The 27,482-nt window shown below is 42.5% G+C and overlaps 2 protein-coding genes across 2 annotated transcripts in view; both read left to right on the top strand.

The window, feature by feature from the left end:
- Positions 1-10,473, top strand: part of iqgap1 (IQ motif containing GTPase activating protein 1) — a 61,283-nt gene extending 50,810 nt beyond the window's left edge. Inside the window, exons 29-37 of the mRNA XM_079497614.1 lie at positions 690-822; positions 1,130-1,232; positions 1,721-1,856; positions 2,068-2,155; positions 3,021-3,233; positions 5,430-5,599; positions 6,155-6,277; positions 8,068-8,176; positions 8,556-10,473. Coding sequence (XP_079353740.1) covers positions 690-822; positions 1,130-1,232; positions 1,721-1,856; positions 2,068-2,155; positions 3,021-3,233; positions 5,430-5,599; positions 6,155-6,277; positions 8,068-8,176; positions 8,556-8,669 — 1,189 coding nt within the window. The 3' untranslated portion in view covers positions 8,670-10,473. The remainder of the gene's footprint in view (positions 1-689; positions 823-1,129; positions 1,233-1,720; positions 1,857-2,067; positions 2,156-3,020; positions 3,234-5,429; positions 5,600-6,154; positions 6,278-8,067; positions 8,177-8,555) is intronic.
- A 347-nt stretch (positions 10,474-10,820) lies between these two features.
- crtc3 (CREB regulated transcription coactivator 3) overlaps positions 10,821-27,482 on the top strand; it is a 56,261-nt gene continuing 39,599 nt past the window's right edge. The window contains exons 1-3 of the mRNA XM_079497111.1: positions 10,821-12,345; positions 20,915-21,025; positions 24,855-24,983. Coding sequence (XP_079353237.1) covers positions 12,211-12,345; positions 20,915-21,025; positions 24,855-24,983 — 375 coding nt within the window. The 5' untranslated portion in view covers positions 10,821-12,210. The remainder of the gene's footprint in view (positions 12,346-20,914; positions 21,026-24,854; positions 24,984-27,482) is intronic.

Raw genomic sequence — 27,482 nt, 5'->3', positions numbered from 1 at the left:
AGCTTTCTCATGCCAATAAAGCTCCTTAATTGAATTGATAAGTCCCAGAAATGCGCGCTGTGATTGGCCAGTGGCGGTGTGCCTTCTGAGTGTTCAGCATATAACATTTGTTGCATTTTGGCGTACAATAGAGAGCACAATGGCTTTCAAACTTTGATTGTGCCCAAGCTGTCACAAATTCTAGGCACACCTGTATTCATAGAAAAAATGTCCGATATACAATACAATGTGTTGTAAGCTTGTAGATTGACGAATTTCATACCCAGAAATTGTAAAGTAAAAAGAAAAAAAATGTCACCTATAATTTCATGCCCGAAAATGGCAACACCAGATTGATAGTGGTTCAAATATTTATTATTTTCTTTGGGTATAGAATTTGACTCTGTATTGGGCAATGAGAGCTCACAAAGTACAATATAATATTATAACATTTTGTAAAGTTGTATATATTTCAATGTGTGGTTGTGACAAAATCCAACATCCCAAAGCACACCTGGACTTGTCATTGTTTTTTGAACCACTGCAGTAGAGTTCAAAGAGTGCATGGTATACAGAACAAATCACCTTTCCCCAAATGTTTCTCCACCGTTTGTCACCTTTTGTTTTCCTTCACGTTGTTCACTGTCTGCAATTGATTTTCATTTTTTGTGTGTGTCTCATTTCATCCGTCATCCCATCTTGCATTCCAGGCGTTTCTTTTTGGCTGCATGTGACGTTCCCTCGTTGGAGGATAAGTTCAACGTGGATCAGTACTCTGATCTGGTCAACCTCACCAAACCTGTCATCTACATCTCTATCGGAGAGGTCATCAACACTCATACAGTGAGTCTAGGCTGTATGAATGAACGCTCTCATCACGGCTCATTTATATTTGACACTCGCGTCGAACATGTCGGATATGTCGATAGTTTTCGAGTGACCAGGTATAAATTATTTTGCCTTTGCACATGCCCCTCTCACTGTCATCACCCCTGAGATCACCCCACTCCATTCCGCATGCATGTGTACACGCCAGTGTTGATTTTGACAGAATTTTTTGATTTAGTTTAGTCAATACATACGTTTAGTTTTAGACTAAAGCTCTAGTTTTAGTCGACACAGTTAACACTGGTTCTGTACCTTTTGTCAGTTGCTGCTGGATCATCAGGATGCCATTGCTCCAGAACACAACGACCCCATCCATGAGCTACTAGAGGACCTGGGGGAGGTGCCCACCGTGGAGTCCCTCATCGGTGAGTGCACTTTGGGGGAAAACACAGCAGTCTGCTATTGCCAGAAAAGGTTGCGCAATTTTCATAGACGGCAGCACAAATCATCGTCCTTTATCTTTACGTTTTCACTACATTTAGTCTGTTATTAATCTGATTAGAACATTTTATTCATAAATGAATGAATGCCTTATTTTACACTTTGTCTTGACAGTGTTGTGTGAAAATAGTAAATCTACAAGCTCACAATGTGCTGTGAATCTTGATGCTATTTTTTAAGCTTTGATACACAGGTTCTTATTTCCATTTCCTGAAAAACATTTATAGTTTCCACCCGACAGCAAAGGCATTGAACATGAAACAGAATATTATTGGTCCATAATACACTACAGCCTTATCATCTAGTTAAAAGCTCCTTTTTTAGAAAAAAGCAACAGTAAACTATACCAGACCATTTCAAGCTCATCCTTTGAACTGCACATCACTCACTGGGATTTGTTTTGCGTTCCCAGGTGAAAACCCCCTCCCTCCCAATGACCCCAACAAAGAGGTCATGGGGAAGACGGAGGTCTCTCTCACACTGGCCAACAAGTTTGACGTCCCTGGAGAGGCCAACACGGAGATGGACGCCAGGACTCTGCTGCTCAAGTGAGTCATAATAAATCATTAGATTACATTCTCCTTCTGAGACTTAAACAAGAATGCATGGTGTTATCAAGTGTATGGCACAGGTCTTCTGCCCAAGGACTCCCGCTAGCTGACAGAGAGATGCTGCAGTGACCCCCACCACTACATGTTGTATATGGCATTATGTTTGTTAAAACATTGATTGTTTTCGTATGCCTGACTCTCTCTCCAGCACCAAGAGGCTAATTGTGGATGTGATCCGGTTCCAGCCTGGGGACACTCTGACTGAGATCCTGGACTCTAATGCCGCCCCTGAGCAGGTCAGAACGGAAGCAGGGGATTGTTGGACGGGGAATGGGGGCAACTACATTGCAACATACTCCTTAAGTTATATAAAAAGTAAAAACTATAAAGACTTCCACGTCTATCTGTGGCCTCTCGGTCCAATCCTCCGGTGTCTATAGGAAGCCGTTAGGAGTGCAGTTTGTAAATTAATCATTGGCGTGCCTGTCATCTTTTATCTGTGGCAGTGAGTTATACAAACCACAAATGGTTAACTGCAGGCGTTCCCTATAGGCCTGGAAATTGGGCTAAATATTCTGGAAAAGAACCACTGCTGTATGTGACATCATGCACATAGCCGAGTGAGCTGTGATTGGTCTACTTATTTTATGTTTATTTGCATGGACATCACAATCACAATGTAATGCACAATTTGTAGACACATTGCTTGCAGTGTATTATCACATGTGCTACTTTTCAACACCTGTCCACAGGAGACCTTTCTAAAATACGTTAACACTATAGTCTAAATTCCAATCAAGTACAACAAACTAATGTTAGACGCTTGTGGATTTCCTATTTTCGGCTATTCATTATTTTAAGTTTAGAGTATTTCAATATAAAAATGCAATCCATTATTCAATATTCCAGATATTTCGTCAAAGGTCCTGCAATTTCTGCAACGGGCTAGCTGTATGGCTACGAAATCATTATAATTATAATTGTTTTACATATTTTTGCTTGTTAATGAATGCGGCAGCACTAGTGCGAGGAGGACTCCTTTTCACGCCGTTTCACAAATCGCAGATCAAGACCTCACAAAACGCTTCAGCCGTGAGACTTGATCTTTGCTTTAATTAATCCATGCATGCGTACGACCGCTGTGATTTACCGGGCTAACAGGAGGTGGAGTACCAGCGTGCGATGCAGAGGAGGGCCATCCGAGACGCCAAGACGCCGGAGAAGATGAAGCAGGCCAAGCCCGCCGTGGTGGACGACAGCCTGACGCTGCAGGGCAAGAAGGACAAGATCAGGAGCAACCTGCAGAGGCTGGCAGAGCTGGGCAAGGTCCACCCCGAAACCCGCTACCAGGACCTCATCAACGACATAGCCAAGGTACAGAGCGGTCAATGATGGAGAGTTGGTAACCAAATGGACACTTATTAGATCTTTAACTCTTGAGAGAAAAAAATGAAAGTTTAATTTTACGCTCATAAGAGTTGAATTATTGTTAAACATCTGCATTACTTAATTTGCAAGAATTCTACGCAATTGGAGAATGTAGACAAATTGTTATTTTTCATCAACGTTTGCCTGTGATCTCTCCTAATTGTAGCACATAAATACAGCATAGAATTGTGAACAAAATCTTATCCAACAACAAAATATTAAAAGTTCTGACCGGCTAAATCTCATCAAATGGTGGTCCGTGGCTCAGATGCAGAATAAATAATGGGCCTTGATTCCAAAAGGGTTGAAAACCACTGATATAGATAGGGATGTCATTCATTTATTTGTGGGGGCAGCACATAGTAATGAACACCACACATACAATGAAATAAATAAGAGCACAACATTGAACATTACTAAAAGGGTACAATAGAAGAGAAAAACAGAGACTCCGGACAACATTCTGTTATTACCTTACCAGAAGACACATGAAAATGCTTGTCAGCTGTTTGTTTACACACCACTAGTCATTTTTTAACCACTTGGGCCTTGGCATCCGTATTCTGGGTGAACATTGACCAAAAGTAGCCGATCTACAGGCTCACAATGCATCTCCACACACAATGCTTTGTGAGCTTGTAGAGCTCACTTCTTTTTTCCCCCCGGTGGAGATATTTGGTGTAGGGGGGCTTACAGCTGTTTCTCAGATAGGTTCTGTTGTTTTACAGGGCAGTGGTTGGTTTTTGATTGATTGGTTGATTGACAGTTTGCAGAATTACAGTACATTTCAAGTACAACTCAATAAAAAAACTGTTAACTGTGAGTGGACGACACCATAAAGCATTACAAATTTCAATTCATCAAACATTAGAGGCGTGGGCCAGTTTAGAATTGCAGCCGTCCGTAGGTGCCCTTTGAGAGCAGTTTTGAAGGAGTCAAGGGATTTGCATATCTTAATGACTGTTGGTAGGGCGTTCCACATTTTGGTGGCATAGGAGCGAAATTAATGTTGTCCCTTGTTGGTGCCAAATCTGGGTTGCACATGGTTTGTTGAACTCCCTCGGGTGGGTGTGGACTTCGTTGACATTAAGGAAGTATTTAGACAGGTACATGGGTATCTTGGTAAAGTAGCAAATCTTGTGGACCAGACCAATTGCAAGATGCTGTACTCTGTCGTCAACCCTAAGCCATTCCAGCCTGTCAAAGTGGGCAGGGGAGAGGTGGGTTCGGGGAGTGAGGCCAAGTAGTAGCCTGACCAGTTTGTTTTGGGAAGTCTGGAGCCTTGTTTTAAGGGCCTTAGAGGTGCTGTGGTACCAGGAGGTGCATGCATAGTCGAAGAAACCTTGTACGAGGGCTCCTGTTAGGGTCTTCAAGGTGTTTTTGTTGACCAGTGAGGAGATCCTGTATAGGAATCTTGTTCTTTAGTTGACTTTTTTGATTGCGTTGGTGGCCATTTTATCACCGGAAAGATTTGCCTCCAGGATGGAACCTAGGTTGGTAGTTTCAGGTCACAATGGTTATAATGTTCGGGATGACAGGGTTAATGTTTACACAATGAAACCGTTTTATGTTTTATTATATTTTTTACTGTATGAGGATTTTACATACTTGACTGGCCAGACTGAGGTCACCCAAGGGGCCGTACTTGGCACCTAGTTTAGTTCCTATTCACCAAATCTCTGCTACAGTTGGAGGCCATCGATATTGTCCTTTTCTTTTTGCTGAGGTTTGCGTGATCTGCGCAAAAGGACAGTTAACCCATTTTGGGCGGGAACCCCTTTTGGTGTTTTAAACATTATGTTATAATTTAGCTATTGAAAAATAGCAGATCTACAAGCTCATAGCGCGCCACCGAGTGGCGCGCTACGAGCTTGTAGGTCTGCTATTTTTGAAAAATCGTGAAAATATTTATTTCAGAAAACTGGAGGATTTAGAAGGATTTTTTGTAATTTTGAGGTCAGGCCTAAATGGGTCAAATGATAAGGGACAATATCGGTGGCACCCAACTGTATGTTCGGTGAATGTTGGTATATTTTCATCGAACGTTCACCTATTATGACATGCCCAGCATTCAAGTCCATTTTCTTCCTAATTATAATCATTAATTATAATTGATCCTTTCTTTCCTTTTCACCTTTCCAGGACATCAGGAATCAGCGGCGGTATCGTCAGCGTAGGAAAGCAGAGCTAGTAAAACTACAGCAAACCAATTCTGCCCTCAACTCAAAGAGCACCTTTTACAATGTACAGATCGACTACTACAATCAGTACATCAAGACGTGTATGGACAATCTGGCCAGCAACAAGGGAAAGTAAGGATCTCCTTTTGTTTAAAGTAAAACAGACTTCAGCTGTTCTTGGAACCAGTGTTGATTTTGACAGCACATTTTGATTTAGTTTTAGTCAGTCTTTTCACAAAAAGAATATTTAGTTTTAGTCACGTTTTTGTCATCTGAAATGCTAGTTTTAGTCTAGTTTTATCTACAGTTGATGGCCTTGATGAGGTTTTAATGGCTTGGTTTTACACTTGGTTGCATGCTGAAAATAACCAATCTATAATGGATAGATCTGCTATTTTCAGAGTGCAACCACGCACCCAGGCCCTCCCTAACATTTGAGTCTAGTTTTTATTTGTTGACGAAATTGTCAATATCATAGCTTCGTTTTTATTTCGTTTTTATTTAGTTTTCCTCAGTGAAAAAAGGTAGTCGACAAAACATTTTCGTCATAGTTTTAGACGACAAAATCAACACTGCTTGTCTACAGACTCACTCAACACCAAATCTCTTCACCAAATGTAGCCCATCTCGGGTTAATAATTACAGTATGGACGTTAAGCCCTTCGTCGTCATCTCTCGCCTCCACAGGTTATCAAAGAAGCCGGGCGACAACAAGACTAAGAAGAGTAAACAAGTCTCGCACAAATACACCGCCTCTCGGCTCCATGAGAAGGGTGTGCTGATCGAAATAGAGGACCTGCAGACAAACCAGTGAGTTCTACAGTCAGTTATACAATATCACTTTTTCCATCCATCTTCATCCGCTTATCCGGAGTCGGGTCGCGAGGGCAACAGCTCCAGCAGAGAGCTCCAGACTTCCCTCTCCAAAGCAACATTAGTAGGCCAGTTTGGAGATATAATCCTCCCATATGATCCTTGGTCTGCCCGGGGATCTCTTTCCAGTGGGACGTGCAATGAGGACCTCCATAGTTTGTGTTGCCGTAGGTGACGCAACAGCACACACATTTTCGAGGTTCTTGGGTTCTGGGTCTACATGTCGGTCAGTACAGCCATGCTCTGTTAACAGGTGTCGCCTGCCTCTGACAGTAGTTGTACCACATTCTGTTTCAACTTCATTATTTACACAAAACATAAGACATAAAATAATACAGACATCCTATTATACATACAATATTAACAATTACATAAATTACATATAATAAACATAATTTCTTGAGCACTTTTCATACATAACATGCAACTCAAAATGCGTGCCCACCACTGCGGAGTCTAGAGGCGCAATTCCACCACCGTGCATTCGATTTGGCCGAGCATCTCCATATGAACACAACATTTAATGACCGTGTTCAGGTGGGGGAAGGGAAGCAGGGCGGAGCACATGTTCCTACAGGCTGTCTGTCTGTGGGGAATGTTGATTGGGAGGAGTAGGACGGAGTTGCAGGTGAGTTGCAGGTGGGAGTCTCTGTTTTCGGTTGGTCCTAACCCACTGGGATAGTAAACAAATAGAAGGACTTTAGAATTGACTCTGAAAGACACAGGGAGCCAGTGTTGTCTGTGCAAGACTGGAGTGATGTGTTCTCTGGTTGTCTGCTTAGCAGTTATTATTAGCAAGGGCCCAAGGCATCTCCCTTGCGCAATACCAAAAATGATGTCAGGCTGCATTAATCTGATAATGTTCTCCAAGACTAATTAAAAATGTCCTTCCTTCCAGCACAATATGTTCTAAACCGGTTCAGTAGATCACATTTTAAAACACATTCTGAGAGGCCAGCCGATCATGGGGGGATTTACAAGAATGTCATGGTCCGTTGTATAGAATGTGACACTTAAATGGAGAAGATCCAGGGCTGATATGGTAGTAGGATCTGTAAAGTTTCAATTATCTTGCTTAGAGAGAGTAGGTTAGATATCAGTCTGTAATTGTGTAGAAATCCACAATAAAAAAATCTTCACTAGAGCAGCACATCAGCAGTTTTCAAGGGATATATTAATGCTATGTATGACCACCATTTTTTAAATGTCGTTGAAGAACATTTTATGAGTATAGAGGTCAATACATAATTGGAAGATTTACTTATGCTGAATTAAGATAAAATGGTTGAGAATTGTTTATTTAAACAAATTAACCAACAGTTCAATCCATGGTGGATCTTCGTCTGGTTGATTCTGATTCCCCACTGCATGGATCAAAATAACTTAAAAATAAGTTAAAAGCCCTCTAGTCACTTTCTGCTGCACCATCCAAGAACTGCTTTTGGACCATGCAGTCTTGTGTTTTGAGCTACAGACAAAACAATGTTACATATAGTGATGATCAGAGACAGAGATACATATGAGACACCAATAGCCACCAATACAGGAATTATAATTCACCATAGGCGTTTTAGTTTTTCTTTGTGGTATCATTGACCATAGGCGTTTTAGTTTTTCTTTTATGGAACCTATAGTAAGAAAGAAACACGCGTGTGCGTGCGATCATTTTCTTCACATAATTGTATGCTAACTTGTTCCTTCGTGCCCCTCTCATTGTATCCTATCAGGTTCAAGAATGTCATATTTGAGATCTCGCCGTCAGAGGCTGTTGGAGTATTTGATGTGAAGGCCAAGTTCATGGGCGTACACTTGGAGACGTTACAATTAGAATACCAGGTATGATCATGTTGTATTTCAAAGACCATGTAGATGCAGTGTCTAAATCTTTGTCATCTTCTCTGTATGTTATGTGTTTTTTGTAGCACTAATCAATGATTGTTCATTTTGCACTAAAATGAATAATCACTGCTTGTGTTCTGTGAACAACTTAAACCCTATAGTTTATTCTTCAGGCTGCGTCAAATGGAGCTTGATGATCTCCACTTTTCACCACCTATTTTGCGTAATATTTGACTACTATGAGTCACCGGAACTAGGGTTCATTGGGTGGGGGAGGGCAGCTATCCTGTCTATTTGACAATCTCACTGAATGTATGCAGATAACTACTTCGATCCTTTTGGTGAATTATATTTCCTTTGCTCGTGTTTCCCTCAGGATCTTCTCCAGCTCCAGTATGAAGGCGTGGCTGTGATGAAGCTGTTCGACAAGGCTACCATCAACGTCAACCTGCTCATCTTCATGCTCAACAAGAAGTTCTATGGAAAATAGAGGGATCATAAAGGAGTGAGGGGCTACGGACACTGATGCACAAAAAAAAAACACCACCCCGGCAGTACTGAAGCCCTGTTTAATCACCGTTCTAGATATCCTAGAGATGCTCTATTCTGTACTTCACATTGTGTGCCTATGCAAAGTTGTTGTTGTTATTGTTTTATTACTGTTATGTGTATCACCATATGTGCTTTATTGTTAAAGGAAAATCAGTTTGTGTATAATGTGCCAGCATAGAGTGGAGGTTTGAGGAATTATTTTTGCTCAGTCTTTTCGTTTTGGTAAAAAAAAAAGAAAATACATATTTTTTTTTGTTGCTTTAAACATTCCCACCAACATGTGCATGGGCTTTGATTAATTGTAGATTGTACGTTTTATGTAAAGAGATACATTTGTATTTTGTTTTAGCGACTGCTTTACTCCGGTTACCTGGCTGATCTGCAAGCCTCATATCACTTTTCGACACCAATACCAAAGCTCTATCTATGCTGTTTCATGCTGTAGCAGAGCTGTACTGTATTTTGATAGTTATGATCTAGTCTGCACATCTGACAGAGTGCCTTTTGTGTTCATTCTTGCATTACTGCCTTAGACCAATGCAAAGTGTGTTATTAGTCTCACAGTATTGTGTGTTTGTTTGCAATGGTCTTAAGACGGTAATGCAAGTAATGTTTAATGTGCCTTTATTTCTATAGTGGCTAAATAGACATGACTTTCTCCTGTCAGCAATAATGACTTGGATTTGATACCAACATTATGACTTGACTATGGGTTTATTTATACTTGTGTTGTGCAACTAAGTATAAATTAGCCTTAAGCGTAACCTGGATTTGTAGTGGAATTGACTGGTGAGTATTACTACTACATCCCTGATCAGCCCTGATGCACAGATGTGCAGTAGGCTAGTACTGTACTGTACTTTACTGTACGAGCTAAATCACACAGGCGTGAAAGTGAGCATGTTCCTGAATAGCAGTTCATAAAACTGAGATTTTAAGTCTGCTAATAATCTATAAACTATACTATATAGCGATAGATTAAACTCAACCTTGATCACAGAGAATTGTTTTATAATGTGTGTTAAATAGATTCAGCAAGCCTGTCCTTATTTATATTTTATATGTTGTCAGTCCTCAAAATATTATAGTTAACGTTTGCTAAAGTTAAGGACAACATGTAGAGGAGTTTCTCAACCCTTGGCTTAGAGCATGTGCAGTATTATTATGGTTAATTTGACTTTTGGCTCCAGACAGTAGATGTCATTCTACACTATCCTTATTTTCTTAAAAGTAGCACATTTGATTTGAAGCCTTTAAATGAGATACTGTTGCCCTGATCAAAGGAACAAGATGTTGATTTCCTTGTTGTAAAGTATCCCTGTTTGGAGTTTGACATTGTTCCCTACAATTATAATTTGGGAACATATTCTGTGTATTAAATTTATTTTACATGTTTTAGAATAAAACGTCCCTCCCTCCTGAGTCCAGAATTTATAGGACTGTCAATCTAACGTAATATTCTCAATCTCAAATGAATGCCCCATGGGCCTGAAATAAAGTGGTCCCAATGTTTTGTGCTGTTGCAGTCATCCTAGTAAATAAAGGATTTGTCATTCATCACCATCAGCTTTTTCTTTTTTTAACGTCTGTTATCAATAGTGGTAACCAGAGTATTAGAGTATAGACGATGGCTGTGGTGGTAACAGGATGGGTGGGCAGTAGGGACATCTGGGCACGATGTAAATTTGGTTATTCTGTCCAAAATGTAAAATGTATTCGATTATTATTAAACATTCGTCAATAAGGTCTAATATTTTTTACAATTGATACAGATCATATCCACTCATTTTGGGTCATTAAACAAAAAGTTGAAGGATAAAATTGAGTATAATCCAGTCTGGTCGATATTATTATTTGTATTCCAATCAAGAGCAGATCATAGAGCTATGGAGCAGACACTGATGCTGCGTCTTGTCGCCGCCTTGTGGACAGCATGTGGATGGACATTGGACGGTGTTTCCATAAGGGCTTGTAGTAGTAGTAGTAGTGTAGTGTTGGTGTGCGTTTACTCGGCAGACAGACAGAGTACTACGATAACAAGCCAGCAGGATAGAGTTGTTGGCCCCTGTACTGTACTGTACTGTACTGTACTGTAAGCGACGGCTTAATGAAGTGAATTTATTGTGAAAGCTCGCTCGTCAGTTGAACCAAACGGGACGGGTCTGACCATCCATGGCTTAATCTTGGAGTTTGTTTGGATTCTCTACAACCGCAGTCTGTCTGAGATCGAGCTGAGGTGGATTAACCGAAGAAGACCATCATCACAGTCAAGTCAATCGCGTTGTTGTTGTTTTTAACCAATTCGATTTGGTATAAATGATTGGATTAATGATCTTCTGCAAAACGGTTGCAGATTTTTTGTTTGTTTTGGTTTTCCATCCAAATAAGCAGCAGCAGTTGTTTTCAGGAGCAGACCGATCGGCGGACACTTGTTGAGAGATGTGGGATTGTTTGAGCAAACCTTTGCCCTTACAACGTTAAGAGTTAATTGTCAGTGCTGTACTCTCTCTCGTTACGCAATTACCACCACTGCATATTATGCAAATGAGCTGATCGTTAAATTGGAACAACTGCTTTATCTTTCTGTCCAAATTGTCATACTTTAGACATGCTGAGACTAGCAGACCTATGCTATCTATGTAGCTAACTGCTAACGTCAACGTCCTCCGCTCCGCGTCGGATAATTCAAACTAATCATTAGTTTGATGAAACAATGTATGTTCTTAATAATACTTATTTGGCCGTTAGACTCGTGTAGCTAAATAACGACATTCTAAAAGCACAGCAATTTGGACTACTTCTGAGGCCAATTTTCTATTTGATAGGTTAGGTCAATTTCGCTCAATGTGTACGAAAATATAAATCAAATAATAAATTAAGGAAAAATGCATAGTGAAGGAGAGGGGAGAAAACAACAGTAACTTTACATTTATAACTAATGAATGCATGTTCTGTCAGGAACTTCACTACGGCCACAGACCAGGACAACTTTCTTTAAAGGCTAGGATAAAAGATCGCCAGGATGGGACAGTGACGTTGCAAACAGTCCGGAAGTGTGTAGTAGATTGTAGTCTATTTTGTTCCTCTTTGTTGACAAAATATCAGCAATACAATTACAGAAATTCAGTTACGATACTGGAAAAGTAAAATAAAAGACAAATAAAGTTTCACGGGGTCCCATCTGACTCGCTCGGTGACATCACCGACGAATCCTTGACACTTTTAATGCTATTCTAGGTTAAAGGCAGCTTTAGCCACGTTAGCTTGGCTTTGCAACAAGTTAACTTCACCGCGACACCACACACACACACACAGGCCGGTCAACTGTGTGTGTGAGACACAGTTTGAAGCTCTGATGGATTCAGTGCTCGTCAAAAAAACATAGACTCCACACACAAACTGTGTGTCAACAACACACTTTTTTTTTTTTTTTAATTGCAAGTTTTGCGGCCCTCCGGTCTGGTCGCACTACAGCCACCATGTCCGGATCCCCGGGCACGGGTAGTGCTTCCAACCCGAGGAAGTTCAGCGAGAAGATCGCTCTGCACAACCAGAAGCAAGCCGAGGAGACCCGGGCCTTCGACCAGCTCATGACGGACCTGACCGTGTCAAGGGTAAATAAAACACCTTGTTGTTTTCACTGTTGGATATGGTCATTTAGTTTCACTTACCCCCCTGTCTGAAATTAATACGGAAGAGTGTTACTTTAATAATAGCCCACAGAGTAAATAGTCCACATATTAAACATAGGGACCCCATGCATTTCCCCCACTGGAGTGTCAATCTGTGTTTAATACAATAACGATTTATTTTAGCTCTTCTGGCATGTGTGTGTGTGTGTGTGTGTGTGTGTGTGTGTGTGTGTGTGTATCAGGGTGCGCGCGCGTGCAGTCATTGACAGCATTGTTGTTGTCACTTGATCAGTCACGGTGTTCGGTGCTATATTTAATCAACAGGTCCTTCACTGTAACTAACACAGGGAAAGTGCACTGCTCGCACCTGCTGGATGATGAAACCCCTTTGTAGGGAATCATCCTCTTTGCCAGACCAGAGAAAGCCATATCATTGATTGAAGTATTTATCAACAGTTTGCAGAATTACAGTACATTTCAAGCACAACTCAATACAAAAACTGTTACCTCTGAGTGGGCGACACCATAAAGCATTACGCTTGTTTACAAGAGGGTCCACCGTTTTCAATTCATCATAACATTTAGAGACGTACTGTACAAATGTACACTTCTTTATCATAAATAAGGTCCCATGTAAATACATGAATAAATGCATTCTCATAACGATGATGACTTTGGAACTTTCAAGTCAGTGCCCATCGTCTCAAATTAACCTAGTGGAAGCATCATGGTCACATCTTTGAATTCTGTCAGTAATTCTTTTTTTTTTGTGGCATTCGCCTTTATTTTTTATATATTTTATGGAGGGACAGACAGTAGACTGACAGGAAATGGGGGGAAGACATGCAGTAAAGACGGTCGGGATCGGGAGTCGAACCCGCGGCACACTGACAGACTGGATTACCAGCCAAAGGTGTCTGGACCACTGAGCCATGGCCCAGGCCTGTCAGTAATTCTAACCAAAGCTGCCTGTTGTGTGCCATCCAGACAACAGTTGTTTAGATCCCCAAATATGTTGAACTGTCCAGGCCAGGGTAGACATTAAGGGGAAATTGTTCTTTTCAAGATCGCTGGCCCCACCATACTGGCCCAGGATCATTATTTTGTAATTGACAAATCAAGTCAAGAATTGACCCTCATCATGATGGGCTCACAGAACGCTATGTTTTAATTAACCGGACAATTTCACAAAACCATTACAAAACACAGGACAGTACCACAGGAAATTAATCATTCTGAACTTAGGTGTTCGGTTTACTTGCCGGAAGGGGACGGAAGCCGGGCGGGGAGGGTGATATTTGGGCTTGGGCGGCGCCTGTCAGTGTGGAGGGTTGGGTGGGAGGAGTACGACGAAGGCTCTACGTCCTCCCGGTGGGGGCTCCTCAGTGGCAGGTGACTTACAGTAGGATATGACAGCAGTGGTGACACAGAAATTTGTGTGGGGAGGAATTGGCATAACTGCTAAATTGGGGAGAAAAGCCAATTATTGGCTACTAATACTATAAATGTGTTATCCAGGTGCACAATTTATCAACCCATGATTTTACTTTTCTCTAAAAATCTATCTCAAGCAGTTTGCAAGCATACATGACACATTCCAATACATAAAAACATATATAAAGCTTCTATTCAGATCGCTACCAAACTGCTATTGGTTCACAATGTGGCCTTTTATGTGAGGCAGAGCTTTAAATGGTCAGCCAAAGAGGATGTGGTTTTGAGGCTATACTGGGTTAAGCTCGCCATAAAGGTATGAAGTGAACTGTCGGTGACCCTTATGAGACAGAAAGGCCCAGTGACTGCAAGCAGTCAACGAGGCTGGCTGGCAACGGCACAGGACACACTGCCAGGCAGCAACGGCTGGAAGGACACACTGCCAGGCAGCAACGGCTGGAAGGACACACTGCCAGGCAGCAACGGCTGGAAGGACACACTGCCAGGCAGCAACGGCTGGAAGGACACACTGCCAGGAAGCAACGGCACAGGACACACTGCCAGGCAGCAACGGCTGGAAGGACACACTGCCAGGCAGCAACGGCTGGAAGGACACACTGCCAGGCAGCAACGGCTGGAAGGACACACTGCCAGGCAGCAACGGCACAGGACACACTGCCAGGCAGCAACGGCACAGGACACACTGCCAGGCAGCAACGGCACAGGACACACTGCCAGGCAGCAACGACACAGGACACACTGCCAGGCAGCAACGGCTGGAAGGACACACTGCCAGGCAGCAACGGCTGGGAGGTCACACTGCCAGGCAGCAACGGCTGGAAGGACACACTGCCAGGCAGCAACGGCTGGAAGGACACACTGCCAGGCAGCAACGGCTGGAAGGACACACTGCCAGGCAGCAACAGCTGGAAGGACACACTGCCAGGCAGCAACGGCTGGAAGGACACACTGCCAGGCAGCAACGGCTGGAAGTAGCTCGTTCAACATTTGCAGTGGTGAAGAACATGACTGGATCTAAAATGCACTGAATTACCGTATAGAGACGGTTGTACCTACTGACGGGATCGGAATCTGTTTATTAGCACAGTTTATTTAGTACAGTATGTGTACATACATGTATTGTACACATGTACACAGTGGTGGAAAGTAACTACGTGGATTTACTGGAAGTACAATTTATGGTACTTACTTGAGTATTTCCGATTTCCAAGAATATATTGTTTTCTGCTCCGCTACATCTCAGAGGCGAATATTGTACTTTTACGTCACTACATTTATTTGAAAACTTTAGTTACTCTGCAGATTTAGATTATTATTACAAAACATACATCTGTTTTGCTGATCTACAAGCTCACAATGCATCGCGATGCGACACATTGACCTTGTAGATCTGCTATTAAAAAAAAATATTATATATATATATATACACACATTTGAAAGCTTGAAATGGGGCAGTCTGCATAATGAGTACTAGTTTGATGCCAATACTTTTTGTACTTTTACTAAAGTAAACTGGAATTCTGTACTGAATCAAAAATTCAAAACTGCCTTAGCTGATGAGGTCAGCACATTTGTGGCTATGGCCGAATTTAGGCCAAGGAGTGTTTTTCGTGTAAAACCAATGCTTGGAATGGATTCAGAATCATGAAAACCCCCTAGTTTGACACGTCACATGCTACTTAAAGCATAATGAAATTTGGAAAATGTTGCCTTTATAGGTTGTCCATGGTGTGCTATACAAAAATGGCCATAACTTTTTTCGCAGTGTTTCCGGCAGAGCAGGCCTCTTATTCTGTGGACCCTAATGACCAAATTAATAGAGAAAACGCAAATAAAAAGTACGGCATGACATCACAGGTTAAACTCTATACCTTGAGCTTTTGGGAAACTTTGGCTTGACCAAAGCCAGCGCCAAAGTTTGCATGGGAAGATCAGCTTGTGTGTGTGCTACAACAAGCAAGTGCTAGCGGCAGCATCACACCCGTTCAGGTACATATTGTGGGGGTACTTACAGTCTGAGTCATATATACAGTATATGACGAGCAGGTGCTCACAAAGGCATCTATTCTTGCCTTCCAGCCAACGGTTAGAAGCCCCTGCAGCAAAAAACAATGGGTATAAATTCTCATTCATACCCACTTCCATTCATGCCATCAGTAATGGAAGCAGGAGGAGGTAGCTGTTGTTTAGTTTCAGGGGTGAGGGGTGGGTGGGTGGGTGGTCGGTCATAGTTGCACTTCTATTTAAACTGGTATCTGGAGCTTGTGACTATGTACATGTCTGTCTGTTCTTGTATGTATGTTCACTGTGTTTTTAGAGTTTTTATAATCTGCTGTAACATGAATTCCCCAGTTTGAGACATGCTTATAAACCTGACCATGGTACCGGAGGCAAGTTTTTTTTATTCCTAGGATAGCTATGGGAAGGAGCGCTCGTTTTACCACGCCGGCCACTAGTAGTAAGCCCCGCCCTACTACTAGTAGCCAAGGAAAGTGCCGCCCGCGCGGGCGGGCGGAACATCACCTTCTAATACAAACACAAAACCCCTAGGTTTAGCTAGCTGCCTCGCTAGCCTAGTGGATTACTACGCCGACTTGTAATACCATGCTTCATGCTTCACCTGTTCGCGCCCCACTGCCGCCACCTCTTTTACTACCACAGACTTTTTAATAGTTTTTGGATTGAGGTTGGTGAGGGGTTCGTTAATAGTTTTTGGATTAAGGTTGGTGAGGGGTACGTTAATAGTTTTTGGATTAAGGTTGGTGAGGGGTACGTTAATAGTTTTTGGATTAAGGTTGGTGAGGGGTACGTTAATAGTTTTTGGATTAAGGTTGGTGAGGGGTACGTTAATAGTTTTTGGATTAAGGTTGGTGAGGGGTGCATTAAAAAAAGTAGGCATAAACACTTGTGTGCGGTCCAAAACACAGCCCAGCGCTTCCTACTCCACTGACAACCAATCACAGCGCTCCAAATTCCTCGAATCCCGCAGCCATCCTAGGAAGAAAAAACTTGTGTACCGGAGGTGTCATCGCTGGTGCTGCGATGCCCTCGTTGACAGACGTGCACGCGTGCAGTCAAGTGTGAGGTCATTCCAGGCTGCATCTACACTACAGCTGTCTCGCAGGCAGCTCAGCCACCATGTTGAATAGATGGGCGTTGGTAAACAATGCTGGAATCTTGGGCACCTGCTGCCGTGTGGTGATGGTGCACTGAGGAAGCAAGGTGATATGTGCTACATCAAAGCCAGCTTGATTAGTGTATGCTAGAGCACTGGTTCCCAAACAATGGGTCACAGACCAATTTTTATGGGCCACGAGTCTCATGACTCGAGTAAAAAAATCTTTTCCTAGATTTAAAAATATATATTTCAAAAGATTTTGTAGACATTTAAAAATAAGAAGTAATGAAAATACGCAATCTTCAAGCGCACAATGTGTCGCTTTGTGCTGTGTTGTGCGCTTGTAGATTTGCTATTTTCACTAGTTGGGTCCTGGGCAAACCGTCTAATCTCTCTTTTGGGTCTCTCAACCTCAAAAGTTTGACCATGGATCCATCGTGCCTTTTTCTGCGCTCCCGGCCATTGGAAGGTTACTGGAGACAATCACTTCTGCAATGCACAGTTTAACATTAGCACATAACTTGCCCAGTTCGCTGTTGGCAGGAATGTATGGCAGGACAACGGGCCTTGCTCAAGGATACTTCCACACTATCTCTGGGGGAGCCCAGGATCGTACTGGGAACCTTCGGTTCCCAAACCGCCACTCTAACCTCCTGAGCCACTGCCACCCCAAGTAACAGCTAAATGTGAGATGGCTGGATTTTGATGCGGTGGTGTCAAATGTCATGTTGACAACCTGGTCGGTGCAACGCCACTCTTTCAGCAACTTGCATGTCAGCTGGGCAGTGATCATTCTCTCCGGACACCTTGACATTCCCCTTCGTATTCACACAGTGTGTTTGAGCCTCTCTGCATTTCCAACGACCACTGTCAAATGCTGCTCCGCCTCCAACTGGTGCACGTTGCAGGGTGAAAATGCTAGGATGCTCCAGCACGTTAGCGTTGATCTGCTGTCTGTCACCGAGGATGCTGAGACATTTGCACAATTTCTGCCGGACAGCTTGTCCCGAGTGAGGTTGATTCTACGAATGCCCTCTAAACCAGTAGTTGACTTTAAAGATTAAAAAAAAAAGAATAGCAGATGTAGTAGCTCACAGGGGGTGTCGCCCTCTGAGCTTGTTGATCTGCTATTTTTAAATGGCCAACACAAAATAATTACACAGATGCTTTCCCTGTTTTAATTGTCTTTGTGAGAGGCCTATTTATTGGTATCCCTAGGAAATGCATAGCATATGCAACCTATTTGTATTCCACTTAAGCCTAAATATTTGTGTCTTGTCCTAATGAGTGTTTGAGTAGGCTGCATTGTAAACATGGCTTTTCAGTTTAGGATGAGGATGGGCATTGGGCACCCTGACGCGACAGGGTCAGGGTGTCGTTTGTTTTAGTTTATACTTATAAATCAGCCTAGTGTCTCATTTCCCATTAAACGTTAGTTTGTCAGGTTAAAAGAACAACAGAAGGTATAAGACACCTGTACACTGTGATGTACGCAACAATGCTGCAGCTAATCACATTAATGATGGATGAGTGTATTACACTGGTTCCCAATTGAGTTTGTATCTCATATCTTCTCCTATCACAGCAGCTCTCAAATCTTGCTGCTGTGTTTGCACATTGTTGTACTTAGCCCAGCAGATATGGGAGTTTTTTGTCATTTGTCATGTTTTCAATGTGTCTCTGATGTCTTGGTACAGTGGACAGACGGTTAGGAAATGTAGCTCAGTTTCCACTCAATTTTGTGTGCAGTGGGTGCATAGTCTTGACTTTTTGTGCAATCCTGATGATAATTCTGTACTGCACTTTTGTGAATTGTACATCTTAAATATATCAAATAAAATCAATCGGTCTGTCTTCTCTAGGGAGACAGGTCTGCCTATGACGGCCTTTCTCAATCACAAGACTGCTCACCGAGTCTCTGTACCTAGTCAAGAAGTTGCTTTGTTTTGGGTCGGTAGGTATTCTTTTTAGGGCCAGATAGCATTCTTTTTTTTTTTTTTTAAGATATTTTTTTGCGGCTTACGCCTTTTTATTGTTTTTATTTTTTGAAGGGACAGACAGTAGGCTTACAGGAAACGGGAGAGAGATGGGGGAAGACATGCAGTAAAGGCCGTGTCGGGCTCGGGAGTCGAACCCGCGGCACACTGCGACTGGATTACCAGTCGGGTGCCCAGACGGTTACGCCACCGCCTGGGCCGCCAGATAGCATTCTAGTTGACTCTGCTTTTGGGTTGCTTCTTTACAATCTGTCGGATAGCTTTCCTTTTCCTTACATTACATCACGCTGTACTAAGGCGAGGTTTGTGTTATGTTGGTATTCTCTCAGAGAAAATGATCTCTCTCTCTCTCTCTCTATCCAGTCTGTGTAAATCTATTGATAAAAGTAAAATGGGGCCAGGCTTTGAGATTCAAATTGTGCCCTTTCAGCGGTGTAAGGATGGGAAGACACGCCCATCATCTCATTTGCTTATTCTTGATCACAATTGATGATTGGGTCTGTTTACCTTACCTTGGCAGAACAAGCCGCCTTCTGTTCAGTGTTGCCATATCGGCCTATTATAAGGGTTTCTGGGCTATATTTTTCTGTACAGTTGCTTGTAAAAGTATGGTGGTTGTGTTATTTTGGGCTTGTTTCTAAGTTTCTAGTCTTGCTTCCAAATGTTTTAATTGTTATTTAAACCAGTGGTTCACAAATATTTTCATGAATTTATTTTATGCCAGGCCAGTAGCATTTGTGGTATTGGAATGTTTCAAAAATATTCCAAATACCGTATTGTCCCGAATATAATAGACTACCCCCGTTTTTCAAGACTCAAAAGAACATTGAATGTCAAATAGTCTAGTCCCGATCATAATACGCACCCGTTTTTTAGGATATTTCCATTGGATAAAAATGTAATCTTATATTCAGGTCAATAGGGTATTCCACATTTCAAGAGTTTTTAGTAGAATGCACATAAGTGCACAAAGACCCGCACACCGTCTGCACTTGCAATACAAACTTTATTTATAGGCAACGTTTCGGTCAAAGACCCTCTTAAGGCATTTCAAGAGTTTTTGAAAATGGCAGATCTGATCTACAAGCTCACAACGCGTCACATTGCAACACATTGTGAGCATGTAGATCTGCCATTTTCAAATTGCCGATGCATACTAGGTTTAATTTAATGTGGCCTAATGTGCTTATTTCTCTCACAAAATATGACATGGCAAGTTGGCAACACTGCTTGTGTTCTGTCTATGTGAGTGGATGCCTGTGGCATGTGGTGAGCTGGTATGCCAGCCATGATGCCCATTTCCTAGAATGTAATATAAGATCTAAAGGTTTGAGCCGGTCAGATGTAGAGTAGCCTCGGAAACCCAGACGTTTTTATTTCCTGGGAGGACCGAGTCCACTTCAATTCGTCAGAGTAGCACAAACGTTGATCACTCTCTGCTGATTTCTGATCGTCTGCACCTTTGTTAAATTGACGCACACACGTACACACACACACACACACACACACACACACTCCTCTTTCTCTGTCGCATGTCTCATGTCTCATGTCGCATGTCTCATGTCGCACAGCTGCGTCTAGATTCTCCCGGCGGATCCTGCCGGGAGCTGCCTATGCCATAGAAAGCATCGGTGGACCCCAGGCTAGATGTAGAGTTGCTGGCCGGCTCCATATATACAAATCTAGGTGATGATCCAGTCTTCTCCATGTATGGTTATCCAGTGTTAGATGAGGTCAGTGTCGTGATCTTCATATATGGAGATGGCCATATATGGTGTCGTGATGTCATGAGGCGTGACCATATCTGGAGGCATAATGTCACAAGGCGTGACCATTTATGGAGGTGTGATGAAACGAGTCGTAATGTCACAAGGCGTGACCATATATGTAGGCTAACTGACGGGAGATGCAGGTTTTCACAGTAAATTAACACTGATGTGTACATATGCCCCCCCCCCCCCCCCCCCCCCCCCCCTAACAGGTGCAGTATCAGAAGATCCAACAGCTCCGTCTGTCTCAGTCCCGGGCCCAGTATTACGGAGGTTCCTTACCCAACGTCAATCAGATCGGCAATGTCAGCATCGAATTCCAGGTGAGATCTTCACTCGGCACCTTTTCCTGGGGTACTACTAGGGTTGGAATCCTTACTTACTTATTAGTCCTCTTGCACTGGCCGTGTAGAGACAACCATAGCCACCAGGTCTCTCCATCTGGGTCTGTCGTGGGCAAGGTGTTGAGCTTGTGCCAAAGTCACGTTACACGCTTTAAGGTCCTGGGATATTGCATCCAGCCAGCGGGTGCAGGGGGCGGGGCGCCTCTAGGTCGTCTCCAGCCGGCTTGCTGGGGATTGAAGGCCAGGATGGTGTGTGTTGGATGTTCCTCTGGCAGGCGGATGACGTGGCCATACCAACGCACTCGCCACATTGCTGCAAGGCAAGAAGCTGGGAGCTGTTGGGTTAGCTCTCTTAGAGTCTGGTTAGTGTCATGCTGTTCCTCCTGAGAGCTCTGGAGTCAAAACCATCGAACGTACACCTAACCTAACCTATGCCATCCTATTCACACAGGAGGCAAATTAATTCTAATTCATATATAAAAATATAAGAATAATATAGCTGTTTTTCCACAGTTGTGTCAGCCAACAAACAAAATCATAACAATAAAACTGACACTTTAACTCTTACAGTTCTCACACGACAGACAGAGCGATACGCGTGGCGTCGCGCGCGTGCACACACACACACAGCTAGCTTATTGCTAGTGAGAAGTAGAAAAATGCACGAAGGAGCTATGAGAAAGTTTAACTTTTACCGCCGGCTTTGCGATGCGCACGTAGCTGGCTTTAATTGGTTACAGCTGTTTTGAATCAACACTTTTCAGTACGCTACGCTACACTGGCTTTGGCTCTAAGATGCGCTATACCAGCCTGTGTGTCATTTCACTAGTGCTCCTGAATGCAGGAATAGTATTGTAGGTCCGTCCGAGACATCCACCACGACTACGTGCTACTCCACCTCCTATGCACACCACCAGCTCACCGCACCGTGTTGTCGCCGCCGACTCACAGCGTATTTAAATACATAGGCTATGGGAACGCGACTACGTGCTACTCCACACCCACCTTTTTCATTTTCGGGAACATTCTGTGTACCACCAAGAGGGGTCGCTAAGTACCGGCAAAGGTACACGTACCATAGGTTGAGTACAAAATAATGACAAAATCTACATCTACATGACCTGGTAGCTTATGCATCTGCTATGTTTGGGTGTTTAAGGGGTTACATTTTAACCAGCTGTAGGTCACGAAGGCTGTACAGGTAGACCACAATGTCCCTAGAAATAATTTAAAAAATTACATTTAAAACACTTGAATTAAGGTGACATGATTGATTGACATCAAAAAGAGCATGTCAGCTCAAACCCACAATGAAACACTCAATTCCATTTTCGTCCTCTATTTCCCATTCCAAGTGCGTTTGTCTGATTTGTGACACCAGCGCCGCTATTCCAAAGCCCCCTTAGGTAAATGTATTAACTATTTTCAGCAATGGGATAATTTTTGGCTTTGGTGAGTAGATCTTGTTGAGCTGTTCATTTTGAAAGTAGCTCTCAAGTAAATAATGGTGGTCACTATTGGGTTAAAGTATTACCATCTTTACCAAACACAAAGTTCTTGTTCTCAACTTGGACTTGCTCAAGGCCAGGCTTGTTTTAACAACAATGAGCCACTCTAAAATATTCTCGGCACTAAGAGCTAAAACAGCCCGACAGTGTACTGTGGTTTCAGAAGTGCAAAGCAGCTACTCTCTTGAGAATGTTGTTAAATCATTCAGATGTCCTTTTATGAAGACGGGCAAAGGCAGAACAGTTAGATCTGCACTCTCTGCTGCAGATCTGGATCAAGTCATTATCAGCTCTCCTTTTTTTAAGAAGTGCAGTAAGCCAACAGCAGTGGAGTCTGTATCTGTGTCAGCTCTCTGAGGAGACAGCTCAAAGTACCCTTGTGTTGCCTGGAAGAATGGCCCTTTGAGCTAGAGAAGCAAGTAGTAAGTGCAGTGATCCCTGTACTGTGCCCGGGTCCCGAAATCTATCCCCGGTATGGCAGAGAGAAGGCCACTCTCAGCCATGGAGACTTGGCTTTTAGGACAGATGCTCCAAAGCATAACATAGATCAGTGGGTCCTGTGATTATAACTGTACTCATACCTGAATTATGGTGTTGACTATTTTAAATGAGGACACCCGACATTCCCACAAATGGTGGTTGTGTGGCATTTTTGGCTATTGATAAGGAGACATTGTTTTGAGGCCCAAAAGAGAAATTTAGGCCCATTTTTTTTCCTACGTTTCTTTTTCTTTTTTAATGGTGAAATTTGCAGAGCCAAGCTTGTACATTGGCTGTTTCAACTATTTTTATACGCCACAAAAAAAAAATAAAAAAAACATAGATCAGTGGTTCTCAAACATTTTTGTCTCAGGTCACCACTGTAAATAACTCTTTAATCCACGGCAACCCTGAATTGCATTGTTACTTTATAGAACCTTATGTCACATTAATAGTTGTAGATGTTGTAGATGTATCCGTTCTGAAATGTCAGAATCGATAAAATACATCTACGAGAGTCTAAATCTTAGGCTTGTCTTGAGCCAAAGTTGAATTTACTTTGATTGGCTGGTGGAACGCGATATGTGTCTGGCAAAGCCACAAGCACCTCAAACCGGGGAGATTTACGGGAGAAATGCCGCGGCTGGCACATGGCAGCATCTCATTATAGTCTAACATTTTTAAAGATTGAATAGCCTATACCAGGGGTGGGCAACTGGCGGCCCGGGGGCCACATGCGGCCCCCACCTTCACTTAATGTGGCCCTCAGGTTAAGAATACTGATATAATATTGGTTTCAGCTGTTTACAATTCCACAACATGCAAACATGACCCGCTTTAATTACTTCAGTCTAAATTAGTAGCTCATTGCTCAACACAAGTATAATTAAAGGCATTTGAAATGACATAAAAATGTGAATTTTCAGGATTTCAATTAAAAAATAGCAAAAAAAAAAGGTTTCAATTCGAATATAGCAAAAATAGCCGATCTACAAGCTCTGCGACGCGTTTTGAGCTTGTAGATCGGCTATTTTTGCGACGACAGTAATATATGGCCCTAGGGAGTGAGTGTGGAAATATAGTGGCCCTCTCCATCGTCAAAGTTGCCCACCCCTGGCCTATACACTACTTACAGATCGGCTATTTTTGAAAATCTACTGTAGACATCAGTAAATGGGGTTGGCATCGGACCCCAGAATCAGGCTTTATAAGTGTAGTATTTGTGTACAGGATTCTGAGCCTGAGGTTGTAGCTATACGTACACTGTAAAATCCTGTTACATTACACATTTGTACATTCTCAACAGTTAAATTAACAGTAGTGTTTTACAGTAGGGGTGCACCGATATGGAAATTATTGTCCGATATTGATGTCTAAAATAACAATTTATCCGATAGCCGATACTGATGCCGATTTATTTCACCTTTGTTGTTTTTATTTCCCCCTTTTGTGCCAGGGAAACAAATACATCTTCAATACATTAAATACATTTTCTGAATGTGCAGTTTGGTAGGCTGCAAATAACCAACACACCAACATAGCCAATGCAAAATGTATGCTTATCAACAACAGATAAATATTGGCTACTGCCATCGGTTAATGTCTCACTTTTATCTTCAATATGTACTTTGCTCAGCCAATCAAATCATAGCTATGGGGTGATCAGCCAATCATCAGCCAATGTTTGTGTTCACACAAACACTCAAAGCTGGGCATAGGAGAGAAAAAATAACATGTATAGGTATGTAATATTATATAATTTATATATTCTCTCCTATAGTATCTTATCCACTTTCCTTTCTGTACCATCTCTCCCTCAGGGCGGCTTCCCTTCAGGGCTGGACTCTATGCGAGGGACGCGTCATCACGGGCTGGTGGAGAGGGTCCACAGGGACCGAAACCGCATTAACTCTCCCCATCGCAGACCCATTGACAAGCACGGACGGCAGATATCCTTCTGAAACAATCTCACTCCACCACATGTAGAAGACATTATCTTAACTCAATCCCCGCCGGGATTAATTCAAGAATGATTACTATATGTAACCACGTTCAACCCTTATTTTGAAGATCCAAAACACTGCGACCGGATGTTGTGTCAGCTTAATGGTGTGTGTGTTGATTCGACCGGTTGTTAGTCTCTGTCTGGAGCATGAGAAGTACAGGCCGGCGCCATTACTGCGACCGCTAGGCTTTGTGTTAAGACACTGGTCAGCCAATGTGTTAAGACACTGGTCATCATAGCGATCCATGTGTCTTGAAAGTTGGCATTGTGGCTGCCAGGTGGGTGGCCTTGGTTCGGTTGCCCGGTCAATGTCCAATAATTAGAAAGAAGAAAAACAAAAACAAAAACAGTGTTTTTTTCTTCTTTCTAATTATTTGTCCGGCCCAACTTTTTTTGGATTATTGTCATGAGTTGTCACCATCCGAGTTGGCTTTGTCTGAGGCTTGCATGTCTTTAAATAAATACTTTCTGAAACGTCTATGGGAAAAATGAATGGGAAATGATCTTCCGGGCCACTCGTCGGGCAGATTAGGTTTGGATATCGAATATGTGTTAATGGCCACAGTATTGTGCACAGTTGATTTAATCTAGAATTCACAAATCAGTTGAAGTGCTATGCACTGTGAACAATCGTTTGTTCACAGTGCATTGTGTCATGTAACTGAAGTGACAGGTTACACTTTCTGGAGAGAAGAAGCTTAGTTGATCGGGGCACGATGGTGCAGTCGGTATAGTGCTGTCGCCTCACAGCTAGAAGGTCCCAGGTTCGATTCCCACCGGGGATTGTTTGGGCGCTGGGAGCGTGTTCTCTCCTCCATCAGCACCCATACCCTAGTAGGTGGGGTTGGCGCTTTCTGTGTTGAGTTTGCATGTTCTCCCGTGTCCCCTAGGGTAGGTACCCTCACAAAAAACATGCAGTAATCGTTGTCTCTAATACTGCTTCCCCCTGGTCAGCCGAGATGCCTGACGGAGTGAAAAGAACTAGTTGGAATAACGTGTTCCTTCCACGTGCTACGACCTACCAGGGGAAACGCCCCCCTTGTCAGTTGATAAGATGCGACCTGCTCACTCCTCATGCACTGAAGGAAGCATGAGCTCAGTTCGGGCCTCTCCCCAGGTTGGCAGAGTGAGAGTAGCGCCCAGGATTACAGCAAAATGGGTTACAAAATCGTCTGATCTTCAGATCAGAGATAAACAAAGACTGATACATGTGAACCCTTGGCCTAAGAGTGGAGAAAGCAACAAACCCATTCAAGTGTGAACGCATCCACTGTGTTTTAGCTGTGAAAAATGGTCATAAGTCATATGAAAATTACAGAGCAGATGACGTCAAACAAGAACAAAACTTAGCCTCAGGGGGGTTTCGGCATGTCAAGTAATTATGACAGATTGCTTCAGTCACCTCCAGGAATCCTCAGATAATCAAGTGCACAGTAAAATCATCCACTGTGATTTAACTCTTTGAGTGTAGAAATGGACCGCTATGCTCTCAGAGTAAATAACACTGATTTGGCTGTAGAGCCAAGGCTTATAGCCTACCTGTAGGGATGTCACGATTAATTGACAATGATTTATGTCAATTAATCATTATGTTTTTGTCATTGGGAATTGAAACTTTTAATATGATTAGAAATTAGTTTGCCTTTTGGGCTTTGTAATGGACAAAGAAATTACTGGCATTTAAAAAAAATATGTTCTATACTTTAAAAAAGGTTAAAAAAAAAATAGCGGAAATAGCTGATCTACAAGCTTACAACGCGTCACGAAGTGAGTGGTTAGTCATGGTGAAATTACCAGTACAGTTGGGTGCCACCGATATTGTCCCTTATCATTTGACCCATTTAGGCCTGACCTCGAAATTTAAAAAAAATCTTCTAAATCCTCCAGTTTTCTGAAATAAATATTTTCACGATTTTTCAAAAATAGCAGACCTAGAAGCTCGTATAGCGCGCCACTCGGTGGCGCGCTATACGAGCTTGTAGATCTGCTATTTTTCAATAGCTAAATTATAACAATGTTTAAAACACCAAAAGGGGTTTTGCGCAGATCACGCAAACCTCAGCAAAAAGAAAAGGACAATATCGATGGCCTCCAACTGTACATTGTGTGGCAATCACATAATGCTGAGCTGGCTAGCTGCTAACTTCAATCTCACACCAAACCTTTTTTTGAAAGGACCATATGTCCCTCACAGTGTTGGCTTGTGTTTCACAAATGAGCTAAACCCTGTTATCTGCACACACACAGTGAAATCCTTGGTATTCATTTCACTCTTCTGAGAGTGTACAAATGGACCCTTAGTTAAAGGATAGGTCAGAGTAAACATTAAAACTCTTTGAGTGTGGCCTTAAAGGGATAGTTCACCACCAAAATGACCCTTTTTTTCCCTATCGATTACACACAACATGCAACAAAAACAAAATAAATCTCCATGAATTCAAAC

The sequence above is a fragment of the Electrona antarctica genome, assembly GCF_951216825.1.
Source record: "Electrona antarctica genome assembly, chromosome: 3".
NCBI lineage: Eukaryota > Metazoa > Chordata > Actinopteri > Myctophiformes > Myctophidae > Electrona > Electrona antarctica.
Note: the sequence above shows the minus strand (reverse complement) of the source record. Positions and strands in the feature narration are given on the sequence as shown.